Here is a 25,924-nt window from a genome sequence, read left to right on the forward strand (position 1 = left end):
AAGTCCCAAAGTTCTTCGACTATGTGTGGCTGTGTGTGACTGTTTGTCAAACGTACCTTGAGGTTCGTTAACTTGCCGTTGCCCGCGTATCCTAAGCATAGTTTACAGTTTTAGAGCGTTCAAAGTTATTACACATTGTAAATCTTTTATACCTTGTCTCGTCTAGTGTCGTCTAGGTTGTTCATATTGAATAAATTGTTAACGTATTGGGCAAAATAACAAAACTTTGTTTACATCGTACTAATTGCTGACTTTAATCATGGTACGTATCACTTTCATTATGACTAAATTCATCCATGGCGGTATTGTTCGCTGACTGTTATTTAACGAGGTGTCAATCTAATCGTGATGGTGCCATAGGAACACGTTTGTTTGTGAGTTTTAATAATTTGCACTAAATGCACATATGTGCACAATCATTAATAGTAAGGGAACATGTATAAATGACGTAGCTTTTAAGGGACGAGGGGAGGAGGGGTTTTAAAAGTTTTGACCGACCATGTATTTGGTATAGCAAAATAAGCTACGAGGTAAAGGGGGATCTAAAATGGGTCAACCATATGCTACGTTATTTATGAATGATCTCTAATAGAAACGAAAGTGCCCATTTGTTTTACTACTCACAATTATTTTAGAAGTCTGCCAAAATTTCGATCAAACAATCAACTTTCTATGTTTATAATTTATTTGCTATTTGTGACCGTCAAACAATCTATGCAATGACATCCAGTTATTCTAATTTATAGGATATTGCATTCCAGGGAAGATTAAAAAATTTACCTCTTATTACTAAATGCTCAACTAACAATGTTCGCAATGTAAACGCTTTACTCATCATTTCATTTATACAGCATCAAGCTGTATTCAAATTTTATACGATATGAGGCAACCTTTACTCAACTATTGGGACGGTTGGGACAAGCTCTTATTGCATATCTATTTACGCTTCTATACAGCTGTTATTCTGCTGTTTAGTTGCTTATTCAATCTTTTCCCGATTATCCAATAACCAACACAGCTTTATCTTGAAGCCGGGTTAAATATCGTTTACTTTTTTTGATGGAGGAATTTATTGATGTTATATAGCTGCGAATTAAATTATTCGAAGTTAGTTATAAATAAAGCACACCACCAAATTATTTACCTTGTGCTGGAAACCCGGAATCGAACTGGAGACGACCGCATTGGCAAACCTTGACACTACCAACTTAGGTACGCCAACTCTGTGAACTGATGTAAAAAAATCTACATGCCCTTCTACAACAAGGTCGCTGAGTAGAGGCTTTATAATAGTGCACATGAATCACTTTTCTCGACTAGTTTATTCAGCTTTGTAAAGGAGCGGAGTAAAAGTTGTAAAACTGCACACATCTAAAAATAAACCTAGTAGACTGTGAAAATACTTCCAATGTAGCGCAGTAAGTACAGGTTGTTCATTAGTTGTGTAGAAGCCATCAACTTGACTTCTTGACTAGTATGTATATTAATAATCGAACGGACGTTCGGATGTAACTTTTAAAAAATAAACTGTTCTGGATGAAGGCCTGATTAAGAATGAATTTATTATTTCAATTTGGTTACATCGATTAGTCTATCTACCTCATGCACATAATGGGCTGCTTCTATGTGCGGATATCGGGTGTCAAGTTCCAGCGATGTCAGCGGTACGTGTGGTGCCAGTGGATCGCGTGGTCGTTGTCGTTGTTGTTGATGTTGCTATCTGTTGGTCTCAGAGCGCGGGCAAAGGAATGCTGATGTTGCTGGTTTCGGTAACTGTCGTTGGTGCTGCGAATTGTTTATCAGTTGTGGATGGCTGGATTATAGTCGCTATATTTATAGTCTGGCAGATAGAATTTCGATCTATCAAAAAGCGGAACCAATTCAATATATTGTAGACCAACAATTGAAAAGGTACTATCAACTTTTATAAACAAAACGTTGGTTATTCTTTCCTCGCCAATCGAACGCAAATTACCAGCATCATCGGATAGAGGAAACTTTCCCCAACCAAAAAAATATGTTAGTTTGCGTAGGCGAGCCTTGAGTCACGTGAAAAGGGTTTCCGAAGTTTTGATCGCAATAGTTGATGTGCTCTTTTCTGTTGTTGGTCGTGATTTGCTCGATTGGTTCCGGTATTTGACAGCTCAATTGGTCCCCGAAATTCTATCCGCCAGACTATGAATATAGCGACTATAGACTGGATCCATTGGGTAACTTATTCACTATATTAGCTTTATTTTGCAGCTACAAGTGGAATTTTTTTTTAACTTGTTCGTTTATTTACTAGGCTCAGTCGTGTGTGATACTTTGCGGAGACAAAAATCCGTAATGCTTGAATTAACATTTAAACAGCAGTAGTTCTAGGTTAGTATTGGGTACCAATTACTCGTGGCGGGCTCGAGGTTAATGGGTAACAATTTCGATTGGAAGGAGCTAGGTAGGAAACTGGTTTCTGAAGCCTCCTTCAGAACTCTCGGATGGTTGACCAAATCCTGGCTGGGCAGGGGCAAGTAGCACAGAAACAGAAGGATAATAAGACTGGGACACAATGGCTGGAAATTGTTTGGAAAGGAGGGGATGGTCACATCAAACTCTAACATCAGACAAACAAAGGAATTCGTAGATCGCCAGCATGCAGGGAAGATCACGGGTTCCCAATACATCTCTTACTTCACGGAAGGGTTGTCTACCTCGGGCCACAAGGGTATCCAACAGTCGTGCTCTGGAGGCGTCATTACCCGGGCAATATGAAACTGCGTGATCGATGTCATCATAACCGGTTCTGCACCTACATATATTGCTGTCAACGAGGTTTATTCTGTAGAGATGTGCGTCTAGCGAATAGTGGTTGGACATAAGTTTTGCTTGACATCACGCGAATGAATCCCCGACTTACGCCCAGACCTTTGAACCACGCTCTCGAAGCAACATTTGGAATAATGGAATGTAACCACCGCCCAAGAGAATTACTTGTTCAATCGTTTTGCCAACTTAAAAGAGAACTCTGACGTACTAATGGGAAAAATTCATCATGTGAAATTCTTTTATCATAAATCTCGCCTTGTTGTGCGCCTACCTTTGCGAGAGAGTCTGCCTTCTCATTGCCTGGGATTGAGCAGTGTGAGGGGACCCATACAAAGGTAATCCTATATGATCTTTCGACCAGCAAACTCATCTGCTCCCTTACCTTTGAAAGGAAATAAGATGAATGCCTACCTTGTTTCATCGACCGAATAACCTCAATCGAACTGAGACTATCCGAGAAGATGAAGTAATGGTCTATGGGCATGTCGGAAATCATCCCCAATGCGAAGTTGATTGCTGCTAGCTCAGCAAAATAAACGGAACAAGGTTCCTGAAGTTTCCGAAAGGTGGTTGAGTATTCTTTAAAGACGTCGAAGCCAGTGGATCCATCAATGCGTGATCCATCAGTGCAAAATCTTCTATTGCAATTGACTTGTTGATACTTTTCAGCAAAAATACGGGGAATTGAGATAGATCGAAGTTGATCTGGAACTCCTTGAATAGCCTGTTTCATGGAGAGATCATAGTCAATGGGAGAACTGTAGTTAGTAAAGCATACACGAGGGGGGTTATAGCACCGACAAACCGACATGAATTACCATAGCAAAAACAATAAAACGTCTGACCAAAGCACACTTCTGACATCTGGCTCCGTGTTCGCGGGAAATATTTAGCTAAGCCATGAACCCGGATGCAAAAGTTATGAATTGGTTCGTGTCTGATCGATTCTGGACAAATTATTTTTATCTAGATCAAAAAATCCTATAGTTTTGACAGTTCGGATCACTGCACATTTAAATCGGCCGTTTACGTTTTTCGGACCTAAGTCAGAATTAAGTGTCATGTCGGTTTGTCGGTGGTTATAGCACGGAAGGCTATATCCGATGACATATAATTAAGATAGATTCGCACGTATCTAGACTGGATGCTCAATTCGAGCATTTCTTCGAAGTTTTCAATCGCAAGGTTGTTACTGACACTACATTTAATCAATATTCTTAATGAGAGCTGCCAGAAACGGTTCTGCAAGTGGAAAGTTGATTAATATGTGCATAGAAGTGACATTAGCGTTTATTGGCTGCTGTTATTCAGTGCGACTGACAAATTGAATAACGGTTGTAAAAAAGTTTAATAAACGCTCTTTAAAGTTATTTTGCTAGCTTCTGCTTTCAGCCGTATCTGCAGCTTTTTCAGCTACTTTACATCAACATGCTGGAAAAGTTGGCTTATAAAGCTGAAAATGTTAGGACACTCAACCAATTTAATATCTAGAAAGGGGAAGTTTGACAGTAATTTTATGTAATGTTGATTATATTGAATAACCCTAATAAACGGGAACCATACACGGACGATATCCCGAATGGTAAAATCATTCAACAATTGATCTGGATTATACCCCCAACACTTGTTAAGCACTTGTTATGGTACTTTTCTGTTGGGGTAGTCAGTAAAGGTACATTCCGGCAGTCAATACTGGGTTAGCAATAAATCAATTAACAACAGTGGAAGTGCTCAAAGGACACTAAAAAGTTGAGGACAGGCGCATAGTTCAAGTTGTGTTTGTGGTGCATTAGCCAAAGAAGATTTGGTTGCGTTTGGCGAGTAAATTTCTAAGCTTTAGCCTTATTTGACCTATCTTATTTACTTTTCCCATTCCTAACCAATGTTCACTCTATATAATTGTTGATGTAATTTCTCATGATGTCATCTTAAAAATACTTTGTAACTGAAGAAATTGGGTTTTTTAAACTAGGGTACGCGTACCAGTCATGGCTAAACGTTTATATTGTGGTGTGTTCCAATTATGGGAAAACATTCTAGTAAAGAAAAAACTAAAGGGTTGTGTCCTAGACACGACCGCAGTATGGCGTAGAACCACACAAAATTAATGTTTTTCATGCATTTTTGACTATTATACTTTATCTTAAAATTTTCAAGTATTTCAATGTTCCGGTTATGGTTCACTCAAAACAATTTACACATTTTTCTTGACAAATCTCCTTGTGAAATTCCACATGATTTTCATTTGACCACACATAAACAGAATCCACTCAGAAGTACACATGAAATTTATGCGCAAATAAATAGTATGTGTGGTCACGCATGGTTTTTATATGTACATATATTAAGTATGTGGCCGACACATAGATATTGATTTGTTGATCACGTTGCAACAATTCATGTGTGGAACACATAAAAACTCCAGAACAAGATCCTTAGGATGATCCTAAACAGTCCTCCACGGACCCGAAATTCTGAGGTTCACCGCCTGGCTGACCTTCAGCCTCTCTAAGAGCGACGAACGGTCTCCTTATCATTTGTTCAGAGACACCTGTCTGAGATCAGATCTTCAGATCATACGTGATCTGGCACGTTAGTTAAGTTAGACTCGTAGTTAGGTAGGTTATCAAATTTTTCAATTAAAACAAAACACACCCCAAGGGGTATTCTGTTAACTAGAGGGGGTTTTACATGCACGTTTTTTCAAGTCTCATTCCTCATTGTGGCGGACACGCCGTGATCCACCTTTAGCCGCTGACTTAGTCCTGCTTGCTGTAGGACCTAGTGCCACACCGTCCGAAGCGGTAATGAGCAGAGGCAGTAGTAGTAAAATTTTATGTTTATTTTCTGGGTTTTTATGTTTCAACATTTGATTTAACATTTCAATTGGTTAGCCTTTGGCTCTTCATCTTTGTTCTAGGTAATTGGTTATTCTAATGTGATGATTGCGTTTAGCGCTAATTTACATGATACCCTTTGTGAGATTGTTTTGGTTTGAATTTAAAAATTTGATATCCTACCTACTTGAGCACATAACTACTTAAACTAGGTTGCCAAATCACGAATGATCTGGTGGTTTGATCGCAGACAGGCGACTCTGAACCTTTCCAGCGTGGAAGTCTTTCGCTCCTCGAGTGTTTGAAGACCGGCCAGGTGGTGAATCTCAGAATTACGAGTTCGCGGTGGACTGTTAAGGATCATTCTGAGGATCTTGTTTTGGATCTTCTGAAGCTTTAAGTGGTGGCACTTAGCACAACTCTCCCAGATTTGCATACCATACTCAATAGCCGGCAGAATGATTTGCTTGTGGACAGCAAGCTTGTTTTTGAGGGACAAGGTGGACTTCCTGGGTAGAGCGACCTGATCAAGATATTACACTTGGTGGATTCTTGTCCACATGGGATCGGAATAGCAATTTGCTATCGAGGGTGAGACCAAGGTAGACTACTTCACTCGACCATTCAATGGGAGTGCTATCAAGATGGATCTTGACGTTAGCAGGCGGAACAAGCCGAGGTGAATTCGAGTGTGGAAACAGAATGGTTTGTGTTTTAGCTGCATTGATATGAGCAGAGGCAGGAGAGCAGCGCTGATTTATATCTTTTCAGGTTCAAGCAGAATGATGTGCAACCAAGTGGTATTCGTTTATGATGACTGGGTTGGGAAAAAGGTGTATTTCATGAAAACAGTGATAAAATTATCATTTGTACATTTTCAAAAGTTTAAGTACAGAAAAATTTGAAAAATATTTATTTCAGCAGGTTCGTAATGTAATATCCTATCGATTGGCATATTTGGATTTTAATTTCATCTATAAATGACAAAGTTACAAGCGTTCAAAACCTAACACTCCTTCACCACACATATTTTTTGATTTGCACCCCAGTATAGTCGACAAAGACGTAGTTCTACGTCAAAAATTGGCTTATGGAATTCCTTTAGACAATAATTGGAACACACCATAATAGGAAACAATAGCCATTACTGGTACATCTACGCTAGAATAAGCATGCTTATTTTTGACCTAGCACTAGTTTTCAACCCTTCTATGCAAATTTTAAAATCTAAACTTCGTGGTTAACACATAATACGAGTTTTTCGATGTCAAAACGTCAGATGCATTAAAAATAGGTGAATTGTGCATTGATTTAATGAAAAAGGTTTATTATAGTCACTATTTTTGGCAAAAATATCGAAACAAAATAATTAACCCAGCCAGTTTTTTTTTTAAGAATGGGGTTTTTGATCTGCTAAGCACAGCTCGCGCTTTACCTCCCTTCGAACGGATTTCATAAAAAAATTGAATGTTCCCACTAAAGATGACTTTTGAATTTATTTCCTTTTCCATATGCAGCCATTCCATAGCAATAATCCAACAATAAAGTGGTTCTCAGAATTTCGTAAAAATAAAATCGTTTTCTTATTGCAAATTATTAGACCCGGTTTTTTTTTTATTTTGTCATTAGGGTGATCATTTCCAAGTTAGAAATTGATTACTTCAAAAAAATATAACGCAAAAACGAAAAAAAAAACACATCGTTGATGTTTGGAAATGTTGTGTAAAAAAGCCTAAATTTTCAAGGAAACATATAAAAACATATTGCGCCCTCTGTCTACAAACCATGAAAACTATAAAAAAAAATTAACTTTTGAGAGTTCATAACGTGCATATCGCCGTTATAACTGAAACGTTCCTTAACCTGACCATAAGTTTGTCTGTGCCATAAGGTTAAACGGGACGCAAATTATTTTATTTGTCGAAATGATCGTCATTGTTCATAGACGAATAAAACATCGAATTCTTTCGTTGTATAAACCAAGGTTTTTGAAACTTTGGGAGTTTCTGTCGAAACACAATTTGGATATCTTACGCCCTCCCCATGGACATGGAGGTTGACGGTACTGAAGCAAAGGGTTATGTTTAATTTCTTTATATTTGCAACGATGATGATTTCCTATAGTGACACACATCACCTTCTTAGAGCAACCGTACTAATGAGTAAATAAGGCACATTTTCCAACCTCTACCATAACGCTACTTGCGTACCGGGGGTTGCTATTCAGGTGGGGGAAATAGCAATCCGCACCTTGGGAAGTAGTAAGTTCATAAATTTAGCAACCCGGTAGCAACCCGGTAGCAACGCATCAGACGGTTGCTATTTTGAATGAACGTCAAAAGTTTGTTTTGCCGGTGTGGAAAACGGTAACTTAAATTATGACTCTGATAGCAACGACCGGTGTGGAGAGGAGTGATTAAGTAATTTTGGAAACTCTGTGCGTAAGTAAAATAGTGCCGCAAATGGCAACGACTGGTACGGTTGCTCTTAATGCTTCAGTATACCTCAAACGATTAATTCTTGGTTGTTAATAGAACTTCCTTGATGCAATCGGCTGCTTCATGCAGACTGAGCAATTCTGATTATAGTATCAGATTTGTTCTGTATACAGAGGAACTGGGAGGGCTTATTAAAAACTTCTCACCAATAAAGTAATGATCTTCTTGTAAATTGCTTCCACTCACTTGCTATAGATGAGTGATTTTCTGAGCTTTGAATTCGTTAGATGTTGTAATGGAGATTTGTGCTGTTGGATGCGGGAGGATATTGGAGGGCGGGTGTTTGACGCATAGAGCCTGTCAATTTCGCTTTCAGAGTGTCGCAGTCAGCGGTTTTATGATTCGTGAGCGCTCGCGATTCGTAGAATCGTTGATTGTGACTGCAACGGGTTTTGTGTGTCGGACGCTTGCTTTTTGGCCTCTTCTTGTGTCTAACATGTGCAGAGTATCATTATAACGTCTAATGGTTTTGAGATTCCTGGTGGCGTGAAATATATTTGTGAGAATATCTTTTTGAGATTTTAGCAGTCACGTTTTGTTTGTAGTTTATATTTTATTTATTTCATGTAATTATCGTAAATAATAGTTATTGAAAGCGCTGTGGATTATAAGATGCTCGATGACCCTCGATGGATCGATTTTGCTTACTGAGCAGAAAATCATGGATTTAACCCCAAGCTCTTCCACAGCACAATAAATCGCCACCATCATTTGTATATTTGATATTGAACATTAACCTCGGAAACTATTTGCATATCAAGCGAAAACGTAGTCCTGTATTGTCGCGAAGCGTTATGGTTCTGAGATGCTCGATGACCCTGGGGTTACCCGTCTTAGGTCTAAATTTTTCATTATTGGTGATTTTAATGCAAAACACTGCTCTTGGAATAATGCTCAAAGCAATTGGGTTCTTTAATTTTGAAAAATGTATCGATTGTTGTACATCATCTGAAAGAGCTTCGTTTTCTGAGCACAGCGATATTTTGACGTAGGACTACGTCTTTGATTTCTATATGGGGGTACACTTTGTGAAAACCGAAAATGGAACATGTAACAAATTAAGAAAGATTTTGAACGTTAATAACTCAGCTGCCCCTTGTTCAATTTCAATAATTTTAACACCAATCGATCAGAAATATGGCTACGCATCGATAACAATGCTTCCGAATGTTAATTTTCAACAAGAAACTATTGAAAAACTGGAAAATGATCAGCATTGTCCAAAAGCGTCGAATTAACTAACAAATCCACCAACTACCTACATGCATATGCTGCTTCCCCAGCACAGTCGTCAGAGAGTAGTAAGTAGACAAAACAAGTCGAAGTGGCATTCGCCTCCGATCCTCGGGCGCTTGCGAATAGGGAGGATGGAATTGCGTAATATTTCGCACGCTCATCGCCATACTCAGAACCAAACGCAAATTCTTCGAGATAACTACCATACATTGTCTGGCTCGCCGTGGCGGTGTCTGACGTATCTCCGGTCTGATTTACGGTGTTCCTGAAAAATGAGATCCGTGATGCTGTCACCTACACTAAACAAGCCAAGCGTAAGCGGCCATGGATGTCATCTACGTTTTGAAGTGACAGATACGCACTCTGTTTGGTTTCGGAGGTTAAATCATCACCAACTTTGGCAACAAAACGGCTCTTTTCAGGGCCACCAAGCTTATTACAGTAGGAGTAGGAATAGAATTCATCTGCCTGTTTGTCCATATTCAGAACCAACGATCACACAAAATGCTCATGTAATCAAACTGGAAGCAGGGGTACAAATTATTTTGATCGACTTGATCAGCTTTGAACCGCCACGGCCGGATATTTTCGATGGAAGAAGCAACAATCTAGCATCTAATTCGACGAAGACGGCAGGAAACATTTGTGAAGTCGAGTTATTTACGTAAGAGAGTGTCGATGAAGAGAATCGATCAATGTAGATATGACCTATTGAAAAGAGACGCGAGATTTGTTTTCCGTACTGAGCTCCAATGCTATCGACGCCAGGGAGGCAGCTCCCACACCTGGACCCTACCAATCGACCCATCAACTCAACCGGGGACCAACGGCTTTACTTCCCGAAGGAAGGCGTGATCAGAGATGTTATGTATTAGAACATGCCGGTGGCGCCGACTGAGATTGGACCCAGGTCTGCTGGGGTGAGAGGTAATCACGCTAACCACCGGCGCCGATATCTTTCAAGGTAAAGGTAAACTCAAATTTGGGTCGTTCTCATTCGCCGTGTACGCAAAAGGAAAATAGCCAGTGTCGCTACTTGATAGCAAACTACTCATAATGGGAGGAGTCTTTGTAGCTTTTATACCACTTGGTTGCACATCATTCTGCTTTAACCTGAAAAGATATAAAAGAGCGCTGCTGTATGGCATTAGCTCATTTTTGCTTAGGACGGCGAGGTGAACAGCAATAGCAAAGCAATAGCAGCAGTAGGAAGGCGGTGGCTAGTCCACTCCTCCACACCTAACAAGCAACAATTGCCTGGTCGTGGCAAAGGAGAAAAAGGTCTGGTAAAGGAGGCGCCAAGCGTCATCGCAAAGATCTTCGAGATAACCGCCATCGGTCGTCTGGCTCGCCGTGGTGGTGTCAAACGTATCTCCGGTCTGATCTACGAGGTGTGCTGAAGGTGTTCCTGGAAAATAAGGTCCGTGATGCTGTCACCTACACTAAACACGCCAAGTGTAAGTGGCCATGGATGTCCTCTTCAATAAAACGGCCCTTTTCAGGACCATCAAGCTTACATCAGTAAAGAGTTGGAATAGAATTTATCTGTGCTTGTTTGTCCATATTCAGAACCACAATCCCCCAACGACCACACAAAATGCTCTCCAGAGTTGTAATCTTGTAACCAAACTTGGAAGCAGGGGTACAAGTGATTTTGATTGATTCTCTTAATCAACTTTCTCTTTGAAAAAAATTACTACGAATTCGGTACGCCTACAATTCAAAAACGGAAAGAGTTGAGATAACAGATAATTGATCAATTAAAAGAACTAAATGCTCTTCACATTTATTCCGTCCACTAGCGGTCCTACGTCAAGCTTCCGTTCGTGCCCCTAGGCACAGACCCTTCTACTTTTTTTCGAACCCACATACTTTCATCTTGCTCTTGCGAGAGAAAAATAAGCATCGGGAATGGTGAGTCCGTTCCAGTTGAAGATTGTTCTTATACATATCTCGATTGCATTTTCGAGGGGACGTCCGGAGAGCTTTGAGATTTAGGCGTTGTTGCTTTTGCGGGCAGACGAGTTGGTCGCTGGTAAGGGCCAGTAAGTGCTGCCAACAGATGAATCAAGAGGTATTCGAAACAAAATTGGTAAGAAATGTCCATTCAAATCAATTTAATACAGTTGATTAAATTTCAAAACTATATACGTGCCAGATTTGGAAATAATATTTTTTGAATCTGGAAGTGTGTTTATGATTTTTTTTTTCCTTTGGTTTGTTTTTTCCATCGATCTTGTTTTCCGTGCTGAGCACCAATGCTACCGACGTGCCAGGAAGGCAGCTCCCACACCTGGACCCTACCTATCGACCCATCAACTCATGAACCGGGGACCAACGGCTTTACTTCCCATCCGAAGGAAGGCGTGATCAGAGATGTTATGCCTCAGAACATCCCGGCGGCGCCGACTGGGATTGAACCCAGGCCTGCTGGGGTGAGAAGTAATGTGTGTTTATGATACCATTATCCATTTGATAAAGGAAGAGTTAACATGCGGGGCTTATTGTAAGTAAAAGTGACCTCGGAGTGGTCGTGAATTACCAGGCATTCTGAAATGGGTCACTGGAGCTGCAATAGAGCTAACACCTTCTAACTCCCGGACTAAACCTGCTTTAATTTAAGGGTAATAAAAAGCAGTTTTCTTCCATAATAACACTGCCGGACAGTGGGGGTTAGATTGTACACACACACACACACACACACACACACACACACACACACACACACACACACACACACACACACACACACACACACACACACATACTTTCATCTTGCTTTTTAAATCAAGATTGAAAACAAAATAATAACTTCACTGTTTGACACTAAACTAACAAGCTGACAGCTCGTTCCCATATAAAGTGACACACAGGGGCGCTAATAAGGTGATTTTTGCAAATGTAATCGTACTTATTTTAAATAGTTCCAGTGTACCAAAATTGATGAAATTTTGGGTTTAGGTTCCACTTTTAATGCAGATTACGAATATGCATTTACCTCAATACCCTTAAAGAACCCAATTGACTCTACACATCGACTCAATTGAACCTTGGAATTGAAATCAGTAGAACGAAGCAGGCAAGATTTTTTTTTTAATTCTTTATTGTAGAGATTTTTAGCCTATTGGCTAGCGCTCAACTTCCGTGCCGAATAGATGCTTATACCACTATCGTCTGCGGAAGCCTTTTGCCGGCTATTTTTGATCAATTTACTGTGTAAAGTGCGTATCCGTGATTGAGTGATCGCCGTGAGTTTCACCGCGTTTTTTTATGATACTGCGTAGCAATGTCCGCGAAAACACATTTCGCATTGACTATGCGAATGTGCCGAAGAAGCCATCGTCCGAGGAGGTCCACCAGTTCGTTGGTGTGACGCTGGGTATGAAGCGTGAAGATGTCTTGTGGATTCAATACAGCCGCAACACTGGAGTTGCCTTTGTCAAAGCCGCTTGTCTCGAAGTGGCGCAAAAAGTCGTCGAGGGAAACGAAAATATACACGAGCTGACAGTCGACGGGAAGCCGTACAAACTACGTTTGGTGATGGAAGATGGTGCTGTGGTAGTGAGGCTCTTTAATCTGTCCGAAGACGTCACGAACGAGAGAATTGCTAAGTTTCTCAGCGCGCACGGAGAGATACGCTCGATCCGAGAGGAGGTTTCAGACGAGAACCACTTCTTTCCAGGTCTACCGACCGGCGTCCGTATAGTAAGGATGACTATTACTAAAGGTATTACATCCTACGTCACCATCGACGGGGAAACGACGCTCGTGTCGTACAACGGCCAGCAGCAAACCTGTCGATACTGTGGCGAGTATATTCATAATGGCATCTCGTGTGTGCAGAATAAAAAGCTGCTGGTCCAAAAACTGGCGACACACAGCTCTTCGTACGCTGACGTCACAAAAAACCCGAACCCGCCACGTTCGAATGGCACGCGTCCGAACCCCTCGCGACCGATTCCAGTCGGCCCCAAGGCACCGGCCCAAAAATCATCTGTACCGAAGCTACGTCCGTCTTTTACCATCACACCGAAACCGGGAGCAACCGACCAAAAACAACCACAAGCCAAGGAATCAACGTCAACAGAGAAGGAATCGCGTTCAAGCAGCGCGATGCCCCCTTCCGCTGATAGTGTAGAGCCTATCGAGATCGATTTCGATGAGTTCCTAAAACCAGCAGAAGTGCAGCATGGAGATAACGACAGCAATACATGGACAAGAGTCACGCGCAAATCAGCTTCGCAACAAAAAATTGACGGTAATGAGACAGATTCGTCAACATCCAGCAGGCGGTCACAAAGACCGATTGGCAAAAAAATGCGTTGTGATAATGACAACGTTTCACACGACAAAGACTCCAACCACTAAACCGTCCTCTTCACCAGCTATAATATTGCGACCATCAACGTAAACAACATTACGAACACAACGAAACTTAACGCACTTCGAACACTTGTTCGAACGATGGAGCTCGACGTCGTTTTTCTTCAAGAGGTGGAAAACGAGCAGCTTACTCTCCCTGGCTTCAACGTCATTGCCAACGTTGACCATGCAAGAAGAGGAACTGCCATCGCATTACGAGACCATATACATTTCTCGCATGTGGAGAGAAGTCTAGATGGTCGCCTGGTCGCTTTGCGTGTTCTCGATACCACACTTTGTTGCATTTACGCTCCATCTGGAACAGTATACCGCGCCCAGAGAGAGCGTTTTTTTAACAACACAATCGCCTACTACCTCCGACACCCCACCGAGCACGTAATTCTCGCAGGCGATTTTAATTGTGTGCTGCGACAATGCGATGCAACGGGGTACAATACGAGTCCGTCTCTCCAGGCCACCATACAGCAGTTGCAGCTGCATGACGTGTGGATAATGCTACGCCCCAGAGATTCTGGCCATACATACATTTCGGCCAATTCTTCTTCAAGACTAGATCGTATCTATGTCAGCAGAGGATTGCGTGATCAGCTGCGAACCGTGCATACAAACGTATGTTCATTCACCGATCACATGGCTGTGACTTTGCGAGTGTGTTTACCTCACCTAGGTCAAGCACAAGGAAGCGGTTTTTGGTCACTTCGTCCCCATCTCCTCACCAACGAAAACATAGTGGAGTTCCAGACAAGTTGGCAATTTTGGACACGCCAAAAACGCAACTACCGAAGCTGGATGGACTGGTGGCTGGCGTACGGTAAGCCAGCTGCGACGGGCCTACGACGGCTACTATCAAAATCCGGACATGCTAGCAACTATCAACCGCCTCAAGGGAGAGATGCTCGCTCTGCAGAGACGTTTCACACAAGCCTTTGTTCGTATACACGAGCAATTAGTAGCAGGAGAGCCGATATCCGTGTTCCAGCTCGGCGAAAGGAGAAGAAAAAAGACAACGATAACTCGTTTGGACGGCGATCGAGGTGAGATCATGGACGACACGCAAACCATTCAAGACCACGTACATCAATATTTCTCTGAGTTGTATTCGGAGCCTACGCAAGAAGTAGTACAGACCGAAGACTTTCAGTGCAACCAGATCGTCCCAGAAAACGATGCATCAAACGCGGCATGTATGGACGCAATAACTACGGTGGATATATGGGCGGCGATCAAAACGAGTGCTTCCAGAAAATCACCAGGGCCTGACGGAATTCCAAAAGAATTTTATCTCCGAACATTCGACGTCATCCATCGAGAACTCAACCTACTGCTAAACGAGGCACTAGCATCCAACTTCCCGTCGGAGTTTGTGGACGGTGTTATCGTATTGGTGAAGAAGAAAGGAACTGGTAACACTGTTGGCTCGTACAGACCTATCTCTCTTCTAAATTTTGACTACAAGCTGTTCTCCCGCATACTGAAGGCACGACTGGAAACAGTTATGACAACACATCACATACTCGGTAACACTCAGAAGTGTTCTAACGCACAAAATAACATCTTCCAAGCCACACTATCACTGAAGGATAAGATCGCTCAACTGACGTCGCATAAACAGGTTGGAAAGCTAGTCTCTTTCGATTTGGACCATGCCTTCGATCGAGTAAGGCACTCATTTCTCTTTGAGAATATGCGCAACCTCGGCATAAACAGTCAACTCGTGAATTTGCTGTCCCGGATTGCAACTCTTTTCTCTTCCCGCCTGTTGATAAATGGGAACCTTACGGCATCGTTTCCCATCCAGCGGTCGGTGAGACAAGGAGACCCAATATCGATGCATTTGTTTGTGTTGTATTTACATCCACTGGTAGATTCCCTCGAGCGAGTGTGTGGTTCCGACTTGATCGTGGCATATGCAGATGATATTAGCGTCATCACTACATCGGCAAGCAAGATCGAAACAATGCGAGACCTATTCCATCGCTTCGGGCGTGTGTCTGGAGCCGTACTTAACCTACACAAAACAACGTCCATGGATGTCGGTTTCGTTAATGGAAACCCGATTCAAGCGAATTGGATGAGGACCGAAAATCAGATAAAAATTCTGGGTGTGATTTTTGCCAATTCTATACGGCACATGATCACACTTAACTGGGATATGCTGATAGGCAAAATGTCGCAACAGGTGTGGCTGCATTCGTTGCGTACACTTACTCTTCACCAAAAGGTGATCCTTCTCAACACCTTCATCACGGCCAAGGTTTGGTATCTTTCGTCCGTATTGCCACTATACTGTGTCCATACGGCCAAAATAACAGCTACCATGGGGACATTTTTGTGGAGAAGGCATCCAGCGCGTGTGCCAATGCACAGTGGTCCAGAATGCAGATTTAGGTGGAATGATATGTTTTGAGCCTGAAACTGAAACTTTAGACTAAAAGTCTCTTGTACAAAGTTATTTCTTGTAGTTAGGCCCTCATTTTTATGACAATGAATTCTAGGGTGATTCCTATTATCATTAAAATCAAAAATCTAACTTTTTTGTTTGAATAAATTAAGGTATACATTCTTTGACAAAGTTATAGCTGAGCAAATTTCAAGCAACTTTGTTGAAAATAACTTTTTTGTATATCTTAAATTGGCCGATTTAGAGCTATTTTCTTGAATTGAGTTAGGGTGGCTCTTGAAAAAACAGTTTTTTTGTTCTAGTTTTCTTATTTCAAATTTCTCAGCAAAGGTGTCTTGAGATAACTTTTAGATCTTAAGAAGGCGCAAGTTTTTGCTGCACAAAGCTTGTCAATATCTTTCGCCGATCAAGAGTTATTGACGTTTTTATACTAAAAATATGCACTTTTCAAATGTTAATATCTCTGGTTGGGGCAAACAAAAAAAAAGTTTTTTTTACGGCATTTGAAAGGGCGTAAGTTATTCTCAATAATATGACAAAATTGAAGGTATGTTATTTCTGAAACTCGTATAAAATCAATTTGAATTTAGTCATATTTTTTACTATATTTGGGTATATCTTTTTTATTAGAAGAGATACAGGCAACAAATTCCAGTATAAAACATTTGTCTAAAAGAGTTTTAAAATTCTCTAGAAGATAACTTTCATGAGAAATTTCAAATAAAAAAGTTATTGCCAAAAAATGGATTTCATAGGACCACTCTAATGACAAATTTATATAAAATGTGCTAGTACATTTGTTTCAATATTTGGACATTTAGTGTCTTCGAAGAAGTTTTTGTTCTTAAAAATTCCCTTCTTTTGGTGTTTGCAAACGTCAGGGTGGTCCTCAAATTAGGGAATTTTTTAAACTAACTTTTTTGTTTAGCAAATTAAAAACATGTATTGTTTGAAAAAGTTTGAAAATTGCAAGCAACTTTGTCCAAGAAATTTTTTTTCTATCTCTTATCGTTCTCATTTTAGAGTATTTTTTCGGAGTTGACTTAGGGTGTTCCTGGAAAAAATAGTTTTTTAGTAATAACTTTTTTATTTAAAATTTCTCATGAAAGTTATCTTCTAGAGAATTTTAAAACTCTTTTAGACGAATGTTTTATACCTGAATTAGTTGTCTGTATCTCTTCTAATAAAAAAGATATACCCAAATATAGTAAAAAATATGACTAAATTCAAATTGAATTTACGAGTTTAAAAAATAACATACCTCCAATTTTGTCATAATATTGAGAATTACATACGCCCTTTCAAATGCCGTAAAAAAACTTTTTTTTGTTTGCCCCAACCAGAGATATTAACATTTGAAAAGTGCATATTTTTAGTATAAAAACGTCAATAACTCTTTATCGGCGAAAGATATTGACAAGCTTTGTGTAGCAAAAACTTGCGCCTTCTTAAGATCTAAAAGTTATCTCAAGACACCTTTGCTGAGAAATTTGAAATAAGAAAACTAGAACAAAAAAACTGTTTTTTCAAGAGCCATCCTAACTCAATTCAAGAAAATAGCTCTAAATCGGCCAATTTAAGAGATACAAAAAAGTTATATTCAACAAAGTTGCTTGAAATTTGCTCAGCTATAACTTTGACAAAGAATGTATACCTTAATTTATTCAAACAAAAAAGTTAGATTTTTGATTTTAATGATAATAGGAATCACCCTAGAATTCATTGTCATAAAAATGAGGGCCTAACTATAAAGAACAACTTTGTAGAAGAGACTTTTAGTCTAAAGTTTCAATTTGAGGCTCAAAACATATCATTCCACCTAAATCTGCATTCTGGACCACTGTGCAATGCAACAATTATCTAGGACACGAGATCAAGGAGGACTGAAACTACAACTGCCGGCTCTCAAAGCAAAAGCGCTGCTGATCAATCGGCATCTCCAGGAGATCGGCTCCATTCCCTTTTATAATTCCTTTCTTACCCACACAAATCCCAACAATCCCCCCGCTGATCTCCCCTGCCTAAAAACAATCCTGCAAGCAAACCCTCGCTTGCCTCAACAAATCCAACAAAACCCTTCCTCCGATCAAATACACCGCTTTTTCCTTGACCAAACAGATCAACCGAGAGTGGAATTGCGCTATCCTGCAGTGAATTGGAAGCGCGTGTGGCTTAACATCGGAAGCAGAAGACTCTCTTCAGCCCAGCGTAGTAGCTGGTATTTACTCGTTAACGAAAAGATAGAGCACAGACTGTTATGGTACACTATTCGACGAGTAAACAACGAGCAGTGCCTACACTGTAATGGAGCAATAGAAACATTGAAGCACAAATTATGTGAATGTCCACAAGTGACGCCGGCGTGGTCGCACCTGCAGAGAACGATATCAACAATCCTTAACGGTCGGAGGAGGCTCTCTTTTGAGGACCTCATACATCCAGTTTTAAATAACATAGGCAGAAGACAAAAAATTGAAATTCTAAAATATTTTATTAATTACGTCACCTTTATCATAGGTTGTGATAACGCTGTAGACGTTGGCGAGTTAGTTTTTCATTTACAAGTTGCTACGTAAATAATTGCAGTAATTAGTTTTTAACACAATCAGCCAAATAAACTCAATTTTACAAAAAAAAAAAAATATGCATTTACCCAAATATCCTTAAAGAACCAAATTCCAATGGTAATATTCTGTTTGATGATTGATCTGCAGGTTATTACACTTTTCAATATCCAAGCAGCCCAGCATGTTTTTCTTCAGCAGGAAATCCCTCAACTATCGATTTGGTCTTAACTCTTAACTGATTCATGTCAACTTGGTAGTCAATTGGTTAGCCATGCTGACTTCGGTTCTGATCACCTTCCAGTAACTTTTGAAGTATCCCAAGAAATAATTTCTATAGCGCCGCCGGTGGTGTAGTGGTAAGCGCGGTTACCTCTCACCCCAGCAGGCCTGGGTTCAATCCCAGTCGGCGCCGCCGGGATGTTCTGAGGCATAACATAACGGTTCATGAGTGGATGATTCGATAGGTTGGGTCCAGGTGTGGGAGCTGCCTCCCTGGCGTCGGTAGCATTGATGGTCAGCTCGGAAAACAAAATCGACGGAAAACAAATCAAGGAAAAAAAGAAAGAATTAATTTCTAATCCCAACAGCTCTACTTCAATTACCATAGAGCTGATTGGGAGCAATATCGATCATTTATGGAATATAACTTCGATCCAAACATTCCTTTGCAAACCAAAGATGAAATTAATTATGCTCTTGAATCTCTGACTACTTCTATAGTTGAAGCAAAAGCTGCCTCAGTACCAAAATGCAAGGTTAAATTCGTTTCAATTATAATAGACGACGATCTTCAGCTCTTGATCCGTCTGTAAAATGTCCGTAGGAGCGAAGACAACAAATCAAGAAGACTGCCAACTCTTCCATTTTCTCATACGAACGCTATGAGACAGGTACAATCTCGTCATCTGCCACTCAAAGGTAAATGCTTCGAACGAATTTGATAGCAAAGATTACATCCTCAGACGAAGGGTTTGTGTATTTGCTCATTTCTTTCATTTTTCTATGCGGTGCTTCCTCCTTCACTCAAGCGCAGCGCTACTGTATCTGTCGCTTGGATTCTGGCAAAGTTGCCAGTCTTCTTGATTTGTTGTCTTCGGTAGGAGGCAACATCAAAGAACACGCGATCCAGTCATGAAATTTATCTGGAGGGATTTGCGAAAACAAATTAAAAAGTGATTCTCTGGCATGAGGAACAAAACTATTGAAAATAATGTTTTGAAATTAGACCAGAGTTCCAAACACTTTTGGATACTCACAACAATTTTGATCACAAATTTGGAAAAAGCTCAGACTACTAAAATACTGAATTGCCAAGGCTAGAACAATGTAAAAACACTTAGATATATATCATATCAATTAAGGAAGTTACTGTAGTAGCTGGAGCACCTAGGTTAAAATGAAATGTAATTTATTTTGAATTTGGAACAAATAAAAAGAGAGGATCATTCAGTAAATACGTAAGCAATTTTTTGGGCACTTTCAAACACCCCTCCTTAGACTCTTATTAAGTAATGTAAAACGAAATACCCCGCCCCCTTTAGCAAGACTTTACATCGACTTTACACTTTCCACCTGAAATACTTAAGTAATTATTGAATGGGTCTATTTATCGGATCTTGTTGCTGTTTTCTGTCTTATAACTATTTCCAACATCCTGATCACTTTTCCATTGGTAATACAACAAAAATCTAACACTTCCGTTTCAGCGTGAAGTTCTATCCATCAACGTTGGACAGGCGGGATGCCAAATTGGAAATGCATGTTGGCAGCTTTTTACCCTAGAGCACGGTATCCAGGCAGATGGAACCGTTAGCGAAAAGATTCCGATCGATGAGAACATGGCAGCGTTCTTTCACAATACAGTTTCCGGTAGAGTGGTACCTCGTAACATTTTTGTCGATTTGGAAGATTCGGTCATAGCCGATGTGAAAAACGGACCGTACAAGTACCTGTATCATCCGCTGCACATGATTACTGGTAAAGAGGACGCTGCCAACAACTATGCTAGAGGTCATTACACCGTAGGGAAACAGATTATCGAACAAGTGTGTACGTCTATTCAGAAGCAGGCTGAACAATGCGATGGACTGCAGGGATTTCTGGTATTTCACTCATTCGGTGGGGGCACTGGTTCGGGATTTACCGCATTGTTAATGCAACGATTGGCCTCCGAGTACGGAAAGAAATGCAAGTTGGAGTTCGCAGTCTATCCTTCTCCTAGAATTTCGACTGCCGTGGTAGAGCCGTACAACTGTGTCATTTCAACAAGTACTACAATGGCAAACTCCGATTGCTGCTTTATCATGGACAACGAAGCAACGTACGATATCTGTTCGAAAAATTTACAAATTGGACGACCGGATTACATTCATTTGAACACGCTGGTAGCTCAGGTCGTTTCTTCGGCTACTGCATCGCTGCGCTTCAAAGGTACAATGAACGTGGACCTGAACGAGTTCCAGACAAATCTTGTGCCATATCCGAGGATTCACTATCCGTTGGTGTCCTATGCGCCACTACTTTCAGCGTCTAAAGCGCAGCACGAGTACTCATCGGTGGCGGAAATCACCAATGCTTGTTTTGAACCTTCGAACATGATGGTCAAGTGTGATCCTCGCCACGGGAAGTACATGGCCTGTTGTATGCTCTATCGAGGAGACGTGGTTCCTAAAGACATCAATAGTGCGATCGCATCCATCAAAAGCAAACGGCACATTACGTTCGTCGATTGGTGTCCGACTGGGTTCAAGATAGGAATCAATCAGCAAGCTCCAAGCGTACTCCCGGGAGGTGATTTGGCGAAACCTAAGCGAGCGGTTTGTATGCTTTCGAATACGACCGCCATGTCTGAAGCATGGGCCCGAGTTAACCAACAGTTCGATCTGATGTACAGGAAACGGGCTTTTGTGCATTGGTACGTTGGCGAGGGGATGGAGGAGGGCGAGTTTAGCGAGGCAAGAGAAGATATGGCCATTCTGGAGAAGGACTACGAAGAAGTCGCTGGCGACACGCAAGATCCCGACGAGGTGGGTTCGGATTATGAATATTAAGAGCGTTAGTTTCGAGTGTTTTCTGTATAATTTAAATTTTTCGTGTATTTTGTTAGCTAAATCTAAATAAAAAGTTACAATAGAAATCGAATAAAGATTATCATAATTGTCCTGTAATAGTTTTAATATGTACATAGTGGCGACATAATACCTTTTTTGAGCGGTTGATCTGTGAGTGGAGAAAATCTTATTCAGTTCTAAATGACTAGATTAAGCTGGGTTAAAAATGTGCACAAACTAATTGTTTTTTTTTTTTCATTTTTGTGTATGTTAAACTGTAAATAACTACCGTTTCCAGCTGATTTTCAATACAATTACGGCATAGGTATACTTCCCATAAACGCATAACAGAAAATTAAGCAAAGATGTAACTGTTATGCTTTTATGGGGTGGTATATATAATTATGGGAAAAAATGAATTGTTGTTCGTTCTCAAATCTGTCAATACTCTATCAACCTGTTTGTGTTAAATATTACCATAGATGCAATAGTTTCAAGCTTATGATTGGTAATCAAATGGCATACATTTTAACAACCATGTATAAATAAGTAATAAATAATTTTCAAGAACGTTCATTACTAAAGCTGAAGCACCAACATTCTATTAGTCATGGATAACGCGAGTGGGATTTGGAAACATTATACAAAACGAAACATCATACGAAGCAGAAATTTTGTTTTCTACCTTCTTCGTAGGATAATGCACTAGAGTTAAAAGTTTTTTCATGGATTAATTTCATGATTGATAGTATAAAAAGCCAGTATTGGTACTAGAGCTCCTAGATTTCAATTCCGATCTGAACTTTGTTTGTAGAACTTCTTTCGCATAAATACTCGTTCGCATTATCAAACAACATTAATTTGTTTGGAAAGAATTGGAGTTTGGAATGAAAACATGATAAATTTAAAATTAGAACACAAGGCGACTGAGCAGTTCCACGCCGAATAACGAATCGATCTGATACGACCATCTCCGATTTGCATAAAAATTAGTTATGGTCAATTATATGAGCTAAAATTCGGTCAAAATGACTCGCAAAAAAGACTTTAAAATTGGCAAATTCGAAATTTTTCAACAACATAACTTGAAATCGTCACTTCCCCAATCGAGACAGAGACGTCTGAGACAAAGTTGTAGGAACATAATTCCTTTCCAGGAAAAAATACCCACGGTAAAAAAAATTCTACTAGTTAGTTAACGAGTGTTGAAACCACCAAAGAATCCCGACGGATTATCTTTCTTGGTGCATCATAAAGCATTTGAGAACAACAGCTACGGAGAACCATTCGGAGTCATCAGCAAACTAGAAGATATCACAATAATTTCGGATTCATCTGACAGATCACCAGAAAGGAGAGCAATTTAACGTGATTGGAATCTTCAAACAGCGAGACGATATCGCAACAGTACTGGACACAAACAACGGATTATTGGAAAGGCCATGAATCAAATGTAAGTAACTTTAGCATTGTTTTAAGTGAAACCCAGAAAAAGAGAAAACTTTGAATGAAAATACCGATAACATAGTGAAATAATCAAGAAAATATTGCTTGAGAGATGCTTCTCAAGTAACCACCGAGCCTGTTAATAGTGAGATAAGGGCCTTTTTTGCAACATATGACTTTAAATTTTTATATTAGCCTTAATATCTCAGTATTATATTGCACTTTTTGCATTATTGAACTTGATGGTTCTTGGGTAGTGAACTAAAACTGGAGATTTTCGTTGTCCTTCTCAATAAGTGTGTGATTTAAATATTTATAGTGTCTAATGCCAAACGTATTTTCTGTTCAATTTGTGCATTAAAATTTACATTGCATAAAACGTGTGATTTATTTCTTCTTTTTACCCAAATTCGCAAGTGTTAAATTTTAACTTGTCAGGATTAAGCGTTTTGCAAATTTCAATAACAATCGTAACATGGTGGATCATGGACATTATGACATCCTTAGAATGCCGTTTGGGCGTAGGAACGCTCCATCCACTTTCCAACGTTTGATGGACAATGTCCTTCGAGTCTATATTGGATATGGTGCCAATATAGCCTCGTGTATATATGGATGACATTATTATATTCTCAACAAGTTTACAAGAGTACTTGGAAAACTTGTGTAACATTTTTGAAAGGTTGGAGCAATTCAAAATGTCACTTTTCTAGGACAAATTGTAACCGCAGAGGGTGTTAAACCCAACCCATACAAAATTGAAATACAAAATTTAAAACTGGCCATTGCCCAAAAACAAAAAGGAACTTCGTGGTTTTGTTGGCGTTTTAGGGTACAGGTATACCTCGATATAACGTAACTGTCACTTTTGGCTTCCATCGTTGATTTCTAGCTAACAATCATTAAATCAAGCAATCGGAAATATGAGACAATTATTCTCCATCTGTTCGTTATGCCAATTTGTGATATATCGACGATGGAAGTCAAAAGTGACAGTTACGTTATATCGAGCTATACCTGTATTACAGGAAATTTATAAGGTATTTCACAAGAATTGCAAAACCTCTTACGCAATGTTTAAGAAAAGGTGAAAGTATTAGTCATACAAAAGAATTTATTCAGGCATTCGAAAAATGCTAAAAAACATATGAACAAGTAGCTACAATACCCAGATTTTGGCAAAAATTTCATCTTTACTACAAACGCATGCGATTGGAGCCGTACTACCGCAAGAACCAATTGTCCAAGATAAGTCAATTGCGTTTGTCTCGCGAACATAAGATCGGAAATCTAACTATTAGCAATCGTATGGGGCTGCAAATATTTACGCCCCTATCTAATTGGTCGACAGTTTACACTTTATACAGTTTAACTTATGAGTTAAATTGACTATGAGATAAAGTATAGACCAGGGAAGCAAAACACTGTGGCGGACTCCCTATCACGAATCCATCATGAAGTCAATAGGTCTGTTCCTGTAGTTTTTTTCCTTTGGTTTGTTTTTTCCGTCGATCTTGTTTTCCGTGCTGAGCACCAATACTACCGACGTGCCAGGAAGGCAGCTCCCACACCTGGACCCTACCTATCGATCCATCAACTCATGAACCGGGGACCAACGGCTTTACTTCCCATCCGAAGGAAGGCGTGATCAGAGATGTTATGCCTCAGAACATCCCGGCGGCGCCGACTGGGATTGAACCCAGGCCTGCTGGGGTGAGAGGTAATCACGCTTACCACTACACCACCGGCGCCGTTTGTTCCTGTAGTTGCTTTTATTTTATGTAAGATTCTGTACAGAATAAGCAAAAAGTGTGTTCCGGTACTTTCTGCAGCATATTATTTTCTTACAGCAAAAGCAAAAAAGCAAGTACGGGAACAGACCTAATATTGATGAAGCAGACGAGGACTCAGCAGAAACCTCGGCAGAAACCGATATTGCAACCATGCAATCGGCTGACACTGACGACTTGGAATTCATATCGATGACACTTAAGCCAATAAATGCCTTTAGGGAAGATCCATACATGACGCAGCATTTTAAGGTGACCTGCCATGTAGACAAATACGCTATAAAAGAGGAAGGGGGATCAAGTATAGTCGCTATATTTATAGTCTGGCGGATGGAATTTCGAGCTATCAAAAAGCGGAACCAACCCTAACAAAAAATAACCTTAAACGAACGATAACCCAAATCATTGAACTATTCCACAAATGGTTTGGATGATACCCAGAACACGTCGTTAAGCAAATTAACCATACAATTTTTATTAGGGAAGTCAATGTATTGTAGACCAAAAATTGAAAAGATACTATCAACTTTTATAAACCCAACTTTGATAGATTTTTATTCGCCAACCGAACGCAAATTAACACCATCATTGGATAGGGGAATCTTTCCCCAACCCAATGATGGTGTTGGTTTGCGTAGGCGAGTTTTGAGTCACGAGAAAAGGGTTTTCGAAGTTTTATTCGCAAAAGCTGATGTGCTCTTTTCTGTTGTTGGTCGTGATATGCTTGATGGTTCCGTTATTTGACAGCTCAATTCAAGCTGAACATTGCATTAGGTCCTAAGTAACATTGATCGATTCTCTTCGTCGAATTTCTTTTTCGTAAATAAGTTGAGCACATAACCGTTTCTTGTTGTGTTTGTCGTATTAGATGCTAGTTTAAAGCTTCTTTTATCGATATGTGTGCTTAAAAT

The 25,924-nt window shown here is 40.1% G+C and overlaps 1 protein-coding gene across 1 annotated transcript; it reads left to right on the plus strand.

Annotated features, from left to right (window-relative positions):
• Positions 1–47: 47 nt before the first annotated feature.
• LOC135709217 (tubulin alpha-8 chain-like) lies at positions 48–24,794 on the plus strand. The gene is made up of 2 exons (XM_065231469.1): positions 48–262; positions 20,434–24,794. Exons 1-2 carry the CDS (start codon positions 260–262, stop codon positions 21,775–21,777), a joined length of 1,347 nt encoding a protein of 448 aa, XP_065087541.1. The 5' UTR covers positions 48–259; the 3' UTR covers positions 21,778–24,794.
• The last annotated feature ends 1,130 nt before the right edge of the window (positions 24,795–25,924 follow it).

The sequence above is a fragment of the Ochlerotatus camptorhynchus genome, unplaced genomic scaffold (assembly GCF_037179485.1).
Source record: "Ochlerotatus camptorhynchus isolate MF236.1 unplaced genomic scaffold, CSIRO-AGI_Acam_v1.1 ptg000033l, whole genome shotgun sequence".
Lineage (NCBI taxonomy): Eukaryota > Metazoa > Arthropoda > Insecta > Diptera > Culicidae > Ochlerotatus > Ochlerotatus camptorhynchus.